The 13,079-nt window shown below is 37.6% G+C and overlaps 1 protein-coding gene across 1 annotated transcript; it reads right to left on the reverse strand.

The window, feature by feature from the left end:
• Positions 1-683: 683 nt before the first annotated feature.
• Positions 684-11,778, reverse strand: LOC116253379 (protein SENSITIVE TO UV 2). The gene is made up of 13 exons (XM_031628173.2): positions 11,307-11,778; positions 9,540-9,578; positions 8,518-8,636; positions 7,471-7,772; positions 7,327-7,364; positions 6,818-7,201; positions 5,960-6,028; positions 4,943-5,025; positions 4,495-4,833; positions 4,316-4,422; positions 1,885-2,045; positions 1,538-1,731; positions 684-1,185 (listed from the first exon to the last, which is right to left on the reverse strand). The coding sequence occupies exons 1-13, from the start codon at positions 11,760-11,762 to the stop codon at positions 915-917; spliced, it is 2,562 nt and encodes an 853-aa protein (XP_031484033.1). The 5' UTR covers positions 11,763-11,778; the 3' UTR covers positions 684-914.
• Between the last annotated feature and the right edge of the window lie 1,301 nt (positions 11,779-13,079).

A 13,079-nucleotide genomic window follows, 5' to 3' on the forward strand; every position in this document is an offset into this window, starting at 1 on the left:
GGAAATAAAGATCCTGCATAATATCATTATGATATTATGTTTCCGCATATGTTCATGTTTGAGAATTGGAAATATAACTTGCAGTTGAAAGAATTGATTTGAATCCTAATGACCATTGTTGGTTCTTTTGCTGGCACTGGCAGCTACTTTTCGTAGCATGATACGATCTCCGAAGTGGTGTAACTAATGGTATGTAAATGGGTCGAACTTAGATCAAGTGTATGTTTAATTGGGTGTGGCCCAATCCGTGTCGGACTTGGACTAGTAATATTCGATTTCTGGAATAGTATTTAGCACTGTAGCTCAATATTAGGAGTCATTAGATTAAATAAGATTAATTAAAAATGTTGTATTTCTCCTTAATACTGCTGGATGCTTGACAAACTCAACTTAAAAGGAAACGACCTATAAATAATCTAAATTTACAATAAAGTTTGCCAAAAAGTAATAAATAAATGTTGACGCCATAAACGAAGCACTCAACAACAAATTAACGCACAATTTTATGAGAAAAACAAGTAGTGACGAAAAAAGAAAAAATACAATTGAAGACAGTCGATTGGAAAATGCGCTGAAGTATGTAGTAAAATATTAAATGCAGTAGTGGATACTCTGTGGGCGAGCAGGAAAGAGAGAGAGAGAGATGTGAAGAGTAAATATGTGGGAGAGCAGGAAGAGGGGGAGAGAGAAAGAGTTCTGCGGGGTATGACTAAAATTGTTACATTTACATTGGCTTAGCTTTAAATACAGAAGCATATAATGTACAAAATTTCCTCGCACCAACAAGATTTGCTCATGAGACGCTCCTATAGGATGGCAAAATCTGTGTGTCAGAGGCCCCAACGGTGTCAAAAATACCTCATTCGATCTTATGGTCATGCTTCCAAAAGAATAGAAAGAAATAAAACATACAATCATGAAATGCTTCCTAGCAGAGGCGATGTTCTTGATTTTAGTACGCGAGCTAGGTCGATTAGGTCAGCTTGATTCACATCTTTTCTCCTGGAACCTTCACGTTTCTGAGAGTTTTCAGCTCCAGCTCCCGCAATGATCCTGTGCGCTATGTCAACCAACACTCTGAACATGCTTCTGCTACTTGCAAATGCTTCTAAGACAACAGAAGAGTGAATGGGGTGTGACACCAGCCGGCACAGAAGTATCAAGGCCTCGCGAATAAGTGATGTCCTGCATTAAAACGTGGCAATCGTGTTCAGCTACAAACTTGATCATGACATGTAATTTTTATATCCGCCATGTATATTCCTTAATATATAGCCCTGTCTGGCCACTACCAACTCAACATAGTCCACACGGAAGAATACTTTTTAAGTACAAAGTACACAGGAGAAAAGGACGAGACATTCAAAGACAGCGTGCAACAAAGTCCACAAGATACAATTATACAAGGCATCTGAGGGTTCCTTGATAATTCACACATCTCCAATTTACTAATATTCAAACCTCCTAAAACCCAACAATTTTTTGCATGTGTTGCTAGATAGAAAACGCATAGCAGGGTCAGATACGTCAAAATTACCTTTCTTTGCAGAGGTCCTGTGAAGCAGAAGACTCTGCCTCTTGTGCATCCAACTCTGACGTCAACACTTTCACAAGTAGCTCCAGAAGGTTTATCCTTCGAAATGCCCCTGAATTTAGGATCTTCATGGCAGCTTCACCTGAAGCCATTACAAATGCCAACACATGGATCCCATGTCTACGCAACACAAGCTCCTGGAAGGATATTCCATCTTCACGGTCAACAAAAATGGAAGCATGATCGCTGACAGATATTGTGCTCAAGAAACAGCAAGGAAGTGAAGTACGTCGGCATGTCCCAGAGGTCGCATGATGGATAACAGAAATCCAAAACAAAAACGTATATACCTGTACACCTTCCCCAGTGCATGACACACATTCAGCTAACCCTTCCAAAATACGACTGCAGCAAGCTGGCAACGGTGGAGCATCTAAAGTATCACCAGCAGGCGATGCACTATTTGTCTCATCTTTACAACCACCACAAAAGAGCATCATTGCTTCTTCACCTTCAAAGGACATGCCGTAGAATATGTCAGGAAAATGACAGAAAGCCAATAAATTTCAGAAAATAAAAAAATGGAAATACGATGGAATACTAGCTTCCCATAAATGGAAAACACAAACTACCTGCACCTGTAAGCTTGAGCCTTATTATGCTCTAACCTGTGACTAGTTTTTTGCAACATTGTCAAATGTGTAACTAATCACTTGTGCATACTGGTCGGGTCCAAAGCTAGTTAAATAACATAACTTTTAATGTAGAAAGTCACAAATTTGATTTTTAATATAACAATTCATGAAATTTTAAAAATCACAAAAATACAAAATCACAAGAAAAAATTAGGAAACGAACACTCCCTGTGAAAAAACATGAATTGGATAAACATACAAAATAACAAATAGATGTTACAAAGTATATAAACTTTATTAAAAAAAATAACACAAGGATGTGCAAACATTCAGTTCCATGACAGCTATGAATAACACAAGGATGAAGTCATAGTTTCCAAGGAATCTTCCAATTGGTCACCGCATAGATGGAGAGGGGGAGAAGGTGTTGTATATACGTTCAAATGTGCAAGTGGCTAATAGAATAGAATGTAAAAGCCATGAAATATGATAGTTGATGAAAACCATCATTAGCTATCAAATCAAGATTGCCACTTGGCTGCCAGTCAAAAGCAACCTAACAAGTGATGCTTCTTACATGCTTTTGACGCAGCAGTCTGAGCTCTCGTATATCCTAGTTATCATGCTCTCTCTCTCTCTCTCTATATATATATATACATATATATATATACATATATATATATATATATATATATATATAACCATCCACCGCCTGACTGTCTGATGTTCCTAACCATTTCTTCTGAAAATCTAACCACACTGACGATGTAGAGCACCCTAAAATATATGAAACAAAAAAAGTGAAAAATCTGATGTCTAGATCAGATTTTATGAGTTGAGAAAGCTAAGACATTTAGTTTGAAAACTTTTACGAAATTTGATTTACAAATCATACTTTCATGGGTGTACTTTGAATCTCTAGCTTTTGACATGTTGCATCCATCTCGAGGGTTGACCACATAGATTAACGTGGAATCCACAAGTTATAGGAGTAAAAACGTGGAAATCTGATGTCCTGGTGGGATTTTATGAGCCGATAAAGCTAAGACCTTAGATTAAAACCGTGAAAAAGAAATATTTACAAATTGGATTTTCATTTTCTTAACATAATCTTTTATATTACAGATCATATGAAAAAGTTCGGAAAATGGGTGGAATCGCTGGATGGCCCAAAAAATAGATAAATATAGAGAGGAGAATCCAAAGGCACACACATGTATAGGGTCTTCAGAGTTCAGATCATGTCAGCAATTATGACATCTAGCATGCTAGCTTTGAAGCTTTTTCAGATAAATAAAAAGGCAACAAAACGTTGGAACAAAAAAAATCATGAAGTTTGATGTGTAGATAAGGATTTATAATAATTTTATTCGTAGATAAGATCTTAATTGTAAAACCTTATAAAGTTCAATGTATACATCAAATTTTCTTATTTTCTTTTTCTTGAATTCTACACTTTTCTACATATAAAACCCATTCATACGGTTGGATTCATAAAAAGCCAGACTCGTCCAAAATATTTCACTAATTAACTAACAAAAACAGTCCAAGCAGTGACACATCAGTCACGACAACCTTCACCCAGCATGGTCGAAGGGTATAGGGACATGGCCATACATATAAGTATGTATATATCTGTATATGCATATATGTACATATATAATAAGATTTTAAGCAAAGAGACATAAATTGTTTACATTTATAAATTATATATTACTGAATAAAAAATGCTAAAATAGATAAAAAAACAAACAAAACAATACAAAAATATACCCAAAAAATTACAAAAATTAAGTCTGCATGTCCAAGCAATGTCTGGTACCAGCACCAGTGTTGTGTCGCGCCAATACAGATACTTCTACCTTTTAAAAATGTCCCTTACATAGTTTGCAACCCTTTCATTTCACAGTTGGAGAATATCAATGCATTCTGAATGCAGCAAAAGAAGCTGGTTGGTTTCTAAAGTAAAGTCAGGACCACCGATCACCAGTAACCTTTCACGGGAAGAGAGACCATCTTGGATCCATGTTTGCTTCCCGTTTTCCTACAGCTTTTGCCTATGAGTGCAAGTGTGTGCTCAATGTTCATGTTACCTTCAAGATTCAATTTACCAGATGAAAACTGTTGACGATAAATGTGAACATACAGTTCAGAAGCAGGAAAAGAAGACGCACTGCTTGCAACTGCACCACCAAAGCCACTCTCTTCTGCAGAAGCAATGATATGCTTTCAAGAAGTGTTACAGTTCCAAACCTGTCTTGGACAGCTAATGTCAGAAATAATGAAAAGGAGTAATTTTCCAAGACGTAAAGTAAAATGCCTTACTTGTTCCTTTCAGACGAAGGACTGCTTCTCATCATGATCAAGTTCATTACAGATATTGCTTCCAATTGTATTTGATGGTTTGTGTTCTCCACGGCAATCTGGTGCATCTTCTCAAAAAGGGCCACCAAGTTGATATTAGGTTTTTGTCTGACTAATCTAGTTCCCTTTTCACATATTTTCTCAGTGTAAAGGAACTCTTTTGGTAAGTGTGATGAGGACGCAGCTCCTCTAACAAAATCCGAAATTTCTTTTGGCCATTTTGCAGATTGTCCCAACAAAGGCATGCCAGAATCTAAGCCAATATTTGAAGCCCCAGGATGGTTCACCACTATGTTGCTCCTGGTAAGAATGGATAATGCTTGGGTTAAAATAGTAATTCCATGCATCATTGCAGTCATCCTTGTTCAAACATTCAGTTAAGAAAAAAATTTGCAGAAAAAGGGAACACCTTCGACTGGAGTTGGAGTAAAGAATAAGAGCATGATGTAAGACTGAGTGGATAATACGGAGTGATCTATGGACAATGTCAACCTGCAGTAAGAACAGAACATAAATAAAAAATATAAAAGGGTATACAAAATATAAGTAAAAGCACACACACACAGTAATCACAAGCATGTTGCAAAGCCATAGTTGTTTTAAAATATCATCCTGCTTCTAAAAAAGTTAGGAACATGCCACTTGATCTTCAATTCCCTATTAGCACGAACAGTATTGATGAAACCATCAGTGGAGCAAGAACTGCAGTACATGTGCCACAATGGATGTAATACGTGATTATATGATGTCAAAAAGAAGCATATGGTATGGAACATTATTAGTTTCGAAATATTGTGCTTCATCATAATCCCATTCTATGGATACAATGGAATTATTCTCTTGATCCATTTTTGCATGCTACAACAAAAAGTTAAGCAAAAAAATAGTTTGCAAAAGGTTTCAAGATCCAAAACTCCAGCAGAACAGATAGAGAACATTTTCACTAAAGCATTACTTGCTCACCATTGTTTTCTATTAAGGTCCAAGCAAATATATAATGTTGACTGATGAACAGCTTTAGATGACCTCCTGACTCTATAACAATATAAATTGCATCAACTATTTGTTTATCTCATCATGTGAACTGACTAGCATAATATTACAAAGATGTACCATCTAAGTTGTCATTGTTACCATGAAACACAAAAGGATATGTTATCTTATTATTGATGCTATTATGATTCCTGATGAAGATCATGGCAGCGAGACTGGGAAGAGATGTGGGTTTAATGATAACTTGCATGATGACACCTGAAAACAACTTTTCTATGTACAAGTTTGTAAAAAAGAACACAAAGTTTTCTTGTACACTAGAAATACAAAGCTCTTAAACACATCTTATTCCTTGTTAAAGTCTCATATACAGGGATAGAATGAAAAGATAAAATGCATTCATGGACTACAGAGCAACATGCATGAAACTCACATTTCGGAGACAGCATAGACCAAGCAATGCTTCCACCAGTGAATCCAGCTGCGCCATGTCATTCATTACCTGCTATCCAAAAAATGAAAGCAAGAAAAACTATTGATTGGTGCCTCAACCATTAAAACACAGCAATGGCAGTATGAAACATGCAGAGCGCCTTATGAAAATATCCAAAGAACATAATATTGTTTCCATGAGCAGTAAACATTGCCCACATTCCAGAATATTATTGCTAGATGCAATTTGGCCTTTAGGCCCCCAAGGACCAGCTCAAAACAGCAGCAGGTTTTTATGCAGAACTACAGGAGGAAAGAAATGGTTAATGAGAGAGAATTTGAAGGGCACCAACGTATTTTAGGAGAGTTGCAAACCTAACATAAATACTATGGGTGTTCATCTTCTCATCACAGGCTGACAAATCCTGGCGTGATGGGTCACATCATGTGCAACAATCACAGGCCTAAAAGGTCTCAATGAAGGAAAGGAAAAAAGGGAGGAGCGAAAAGACATTGATGAACTTAGATACATAGATACACTGGGACAAGGTTGAGGTGTGTCTATAAGAACCCACATATCAGCCTTTCTCTGCATCGAATCTCTCACACCTTTACTTCATTTTATCATTTGTTTCAGTGTTTCCATGTGCCTGAATCTTTACCTATAGTTAATCTATCAAATAACAACTGCAGAACAAATTTTAGAAATTTATTTAAGCATTCATAAATTGGAATTCTATTACATCTATATCCGAAATAACTATCCATCCACTACATGTTTCTCAAAAAAAAAAATCATCAAACATCCTGGTGAAAATCTAAATAATGAAAAGACAAACAAGTAAGGACGAAACGACACCTTTGTTAGAATCAAATAAAAGCAGCCAACTTTTGCAGCTTCAGTATCTTGAATAGAAGGTGCCTGATAACTGCAATCATGAGGTATCAAATAGGAAATTTTTTCTTCAGCCGCAGAATCCAAAGCACTTGCCGAGGCCATATTCATGAACTTAAACAACGAAATGAGATCAGCTGCACAAGAGGCAAACAATTTCCTGACCAGCTTCTGCCCTGAACTTTTTCCAATGTCGGGCCTCCATAGCTTAATCAACTTGTTTGATGCATGGTGTTCAATTGTAACTTCTTTGTTAATAGCAGGATCAGAAAAAGCATCTGTTTGAATTCCCACAGTTTTGGAAAATTTTGGCTTTGCAGTTGTTTCCCGGCAAACATTTGCCTCTACCTGTAAGTAAACAATCTTGCTATGTTAACCATCCAATCCATTGGACATCTTTTAGTTTTCAGCTGACGAGAAAATAGTTGATTGATATTGATTTAACAGCACACTGGTGCACAGTCTTCAGTTACCTGCATGGAAGACTTATGGTGGGTACCAGAATTTGAAGCTGCGAGAAAAGGAGCAAAACACAATACTAAGTCCATAATCTCGATTTAATGCACCACATTTCAAAGGGGAAAGGGCATTTCTCTCGGTTAAGGATTATCTCTTACCACCATCAGTCGAAAGACGGGCCTTAAGATCTGAAACCATAGATAAGTCATTAGGCAGAGCACTTTCTTGGCTTCGATTGGAGTTCTCAAACTGCCTCAGTGAAGATTTCTCCAGTGATGTGGGTAAGTTGCTGGTGTCCCTAAATAATCTCTTAGATGTTTTTCCTCTGATCCACTGCGAACTCGTTGTGCCTCCAGTATCAAAATCAGGATACACAATGCCATTCCTTTCTGAAGAGTTAACTGCATGATCACTTGGCAGGGACACATGATGATGGTTTCCAGCCAAGGTTCCTTGGTGTCTGTAGTTTCCAACAAGCTTCAAATGAGTAGCAATGATTTGATGGAAAGGTAGAACTCCATAATAGTAGCTGGTAGTCCCTTTCCACTCCTTTTTCTTAAAATAAACTAATAAATACATACACATACATATGTGTAGAAATGGTGGATACCAGGATACAATGTGTATGTGTATATAAAGAAAGAGAGAGGTATTTCACTGTCAAATACAAAATGAAAAATGAAGTATTAGAATCAGAGTAGTGACAATAACACTTTTAAATCCCAGACGCATACAATAAAAAGATTTATGACTGGCCACTTTCTTCCTTTGTTTCCCAAAAAAAATGAGGGACAAGCAGGATGAAACTATGAAGCAAAGAAAACACAAACACAGCAAAGAGGATTTTCTGTTAATGTAGAGCAACAACATAAGTGTGTGGAAATCCACTTTTTTTTTCCTTTAAATGAATACTGTATTGAAGCATCATAGTTTTTAACATACCCTGGGAAGAGACAGTAGCTTCAACAAAACACATGTCAACATCGATAAAAAACCTATCACCACAGGAGGCATGATAAACAGCAAAAAGACAAGATATTACAATTTTCATGTAAGCACAAAAGCAGAAGCTTTATGTCTTGACCAGCTAGACTACCAAATAATCGATACCTATGACATTTGCACAAACCTCATTCTAGTTACTTGAAACAAACAGCATCAAATTCTCAACATGGTATTATCCACAAAGAAAGAGAGTGTTTTACTTGCATATCTGCTTCAGTTGTTGGATTTCAACATCCTTGTCAGCAATTTGTGCAAGAGCAATCTTCAGTTCTTCATTTTTCCTGTCCCTGTCCTTCAACAACTGTGTGCATTCAAGTTCCTGAAACCGTATGTGCAAATAGTACTTATTCAAGAAAACCAGCTTAAACAAAAGATGGACTATTCAATAATTAAAAGAATCCATAATGGTCACGTTTGTTGAAAAAAAAAATTCTAAAACCATTTACATTCAACTTGCAGTGAAAAATCACCATAATACTGAAAATATCTACGTAAGCATAAAAGCACTATCAAAGCTAATGGTGTGGAAAAGGTAACAGGAAGAATGCGCCTTCTCGTTAGTGGCAGGACCTTGGCTTTTGCCAATCAAAAGCTTGAAACAAAAGAGTTGCACCAGTGAAGAACACTCAAAGAATTTGTGTCCAATCATATTTCTCTTGTGTAAGCCAACTTCGTAAGAAGTAGTACAATCCTTGTGGAAGCAAAGGCATCTTAAGTGAGCTCTTTCAATTATGCATAGTGGCAAGTGGCAGTGAAATCAGTAGACATTTTCTCTATATCTCATCCTTTTTTGCTTTTCTGTTTAAGGATAGACATGGAGCAGCTAAATTATGAGGCAAAATCATCTCTCTTCCGCTCTCACCACACTCCCACCCAAACACCCCAACATTCTCCTCCCTCTGCACCCCCCCAAACACACACACACACACAAAAAACAATCTTCCCCCTCCTCTTAAAATAATGCCGAAGAATAAAATAGCATGCCACTTTCCATTTTAAATAGACATAATATATCTAATAATAAAACATGAAAACAATGATTTGGTGACAACCAAAGCTTCTTCAAACAAAGGTGATGACACAGTATGGCACATATTTAGGAAAAATAGAAAGGTAACATAGCATATAAATTTTAAATAAGAAAGTCATGGTAAATTGATAATGCCTAAGCAGTCATCTCCTACCATACATCAGATGATCAGAGTAATCAAGGTTGGCATACCTGATATATAAGCTTCTCGTGCAGGCTTTTCAACCCTTTCTGGGGAAAGCAAGAACAAAGAAAAAGAAAAAGGAAAAACAAGAGACAAGTTATATGCAGTCAATTATTTGGAAGTTGCCAACCAACTCAAAGTTCATGTAGACATACAACATACAAATAAGGTAAGAGATATTCACAGACAATACAACCCAAAGTTCAGAGCAGGGATAGATGACCAAAACAGAGACTGGAGGCAATCCAGGTTCAAACCCCATGGACATGCAACACTCAGATAAGCCCAACAGGTCCTTGCTCTGGGGACCATGGATGCACTAAAGCGAGCAACAATGGCACTTGATTCAGATTATGGTTTCGACGTGTAATATCAAGTAAAGGAAAAAGGGACATATAGGTAAGGTGAAATCAATCTATACAAACTAAAAGCCTGAATACTCGACCAATAATGGCCTAATGAAATGCACTCATGTTGTCGATTACACATAATTTCAAGTAGTATAAGCAATAATCTAATCAATTGACAGGAGGTAGCAATGTAAAGAGTGCTTAGATCGGAATAAACAAAGGCTTTTCATGTATTGTACGACCAATACCTGTAAGTCAGGGACAATAAGCATATTTGTCATGGTTCACGCAATAATTCACTTTCAGTCTCCAACTTGGGCATGTGCTAACCAAAATCAACTGAAAGAACGATTTTTTTCTAAATACCAAGATTTGCACCATGAATTACTGATAAGAATCACGAATGCAGAATCAGAATTTGCACGTAGTCTATTATAGACTCCATGTCCATTCTATAACCACCAAATCATCCTCATCCACGGTAGGGAGACCACAACTGCTAACTGAACACAAAAGTTAACTAGAATATCTGTGGAATACCTAGCAGCCTAAAAATGGACAGAGATGAACCGTTATCAGCTCCATCACCTATGTGAATGTCAGCAGACATGTGAAACTGCTTCATCGGTTATATATGTCTTCTACAAGTTTAAGCAGCTAAACAATTTTAGGCAGAACAAGTTAGAGGCAAAGCTTGCCTCCGCAGAGAACCAGGTGCACTAGACCAATTGTCATTGTGTCGTGAATAACTTGTGCTATGTCAAACGTTAACGAATTTGATTTCGAGCAATTCTTTTCAATTGTTAACAGAATCTAGTTTTTCATAATTTGTCTTTGATTCAAGATGTTTTGTTTAACATAATAATAGAATGACAAAAAAATAAAGTATCACACAAGAACCATATATAGAAACTAACAAGGTCATATCAACATGTTTCCACACTAAAAGATATCCGTTGGTATCGAATATAATGGTGTGGAAAAATATCCATTCGTATCGAATATAATGTTTCTGAGAAAAATTGAGGTTAATAAGCAGCCTTGCATGAGGAGTCCGTAAGGGACTTGGAACAGAGTATTTCCCATATAATTTCGAATCGCAATAGCATCCCACAAAGCCTAGAGTGCACCAGAAAAAACATCAACTAGATAGTTGAATGAATAACTGCTCTCACAATTCACAAACCCCAAAACGAAATATGGGGGTCGCATAACAACCTCATCGGGCCGCTTAGTTCCGGTAAAAATGAAAACACCCATCCAATCAGACTAAGATACGCGTCATAAGACTCATATACTCGCCTATCAAGACACGCCCTCGTTCGGAACCAAACTTTTATCTTCTATTCGATAACTAAACCAACCGTCTTTATCCCCCTTTTTGCCATTAACCAAAACATTTACACATTGTATCGCGAAACCCACCTTCAGATTCTCAATTTCCTCGTCCTTCCCACCATACAGCCCACCGCCCACATGCGAATTCCTCCTCCCTCTATGGAAATCACCACCCGCCCGCTTCCTCGCCGGCGAGGGTTCGCCTCGCCGGTCAACCGGAAAGCTCTGGGAGAGCTCCCTGGGAGGGGAAAAACTGAACATGTAATCCTCTAGTCTGGCCTGTGGAGCGGCAGCGAGGCAGGCGGACGGCTGCGGCTGAGTTGCCTCCCTCTTTGCGTTCATGGCCTCCTCTATGCGGTCCAAATCTTGGCAGACGGCCGCCTCGAAATCGACGTCCCACTCCAGACCGAACCCGCTCGCCATTGCCTCCGCTTCTCCCCCTCCCTCCTCCGCCATGAGCGCCGGCGGCAATGAACGGTAATCGGAGAGTATCATAGAGGGTCTCAGCCTCTCAGAGACTCGCATCGCAGGTACCCTTTTCATGAAGGAAACGGTCCAGTTCTCAATTCGCTGATAGATTTTCGGCGGGAGAAAAATATCGGACGCCCGTTTAAAATAACCGCGTTTTCCTGTGAAAATATCGGAATGTTTAGGATGCCTCGATATGTATAAGGACGTGTTTGGCGTTAAATTCACACGTTTAGAACCATCTTGATATTTTTGTTTGGTTTTTAATTTGGCCTTGTATATCATGTAAGTCCTAAGTACTAAAACAACTTTCTTGACAAGTAAGCAAAGTCTCTTGAAACCAAATGTAGCACATCAAACATGCATTTCTTGAGCCATTTAAAGAAAAATATTTAATAGGTCAGTTACTTCAAAACAACAATTTATAACGGAAACTTGTATCTAACACTATGTTTAAATAGATAGAATGAAATTAATGAAATTGGCCAATATTATGCTTGTTTGGCTAAAGACACAAAAGGAAAAATAAAAAAGTATGTCGTTTAAAATAATAATGCCGTTAAAACATCCTTGTATACCTCCCCTTCGAAAACATATTCTAAGAAATGAAAGTTCTGAAGTTTCTCTCCAAGAATGAACACATTGGCATTATGGGGATGTTCTTTTTGTTTAGAACTAAAAACTTTCTTCTCGTAGAGTTTCATTTTTTTTGTATGTTTTACTTTACCTTTTTTCGTGAACGCATTTCTTGTCCATTTGGGTAACATAAAGGAGATTGTGCATTTAACCATAGATTCTCAATTATTTTCATCATGTGAATTCAAATGAAATCAAGGGTGTTGTTTGATAGCCTCAGATCTTACTTTTGATGCAGTGCTCATAAAGAAAATAAACATTCGATTTTTAGATATATAAAAAGAAAAATTTGAAATCTATGTGGCCAAGACCTTATCTTTGAAGTCTGAGACTCCGATGAAACGGAATTTCTAATATCAAGTCTTAAGATTTTAGATCCTCAGTCATCTTTTAGATCACCTCAGACGAGGTAAACAAACACTCTGAATGTTCCAATCGTACTTAGATTGGTCTCTTTGTTACCGAATCCAGTGAAAAGGAATAAGGTAAACAAAGTCGGATAAGGGTAAATTATAACCCATTTGCAGTTACTTGTCCATCCTATCGTAGCCAGGTATGCCGGATCCGGCGAACGAATAGGTTTCTCCGGCCAATGCAGACTCTTACGACGAAAAGAGCGTCGATCTCATCGGTAAGGATGGGATCGATCATCTGGATATGAATTTTAGCCCCCGTCGTAACTCTTAGTTCGTCTCGACGGCCTCTTCTCAGCCCTGCACCTTCGTTGCCTTTTACGTTCTTCATCTTGATTTTTGC

The sequence above is a fragment of the Nymphaea colorata genome, chromosome 4 (genome assembly GCF_008831285.2).
Source record: "Nymphaea colorata isolate Beijing-Zhang1983 chromosome 4, ASM883128v2, whole genome shotgun sequence".
NCBI lineage: Eukaryota > Viridiplantae > Streptophyta > Magnoliopsida > Nymphaeales > Nymphaeaceae > Nymphaea > Nymphaea colorata.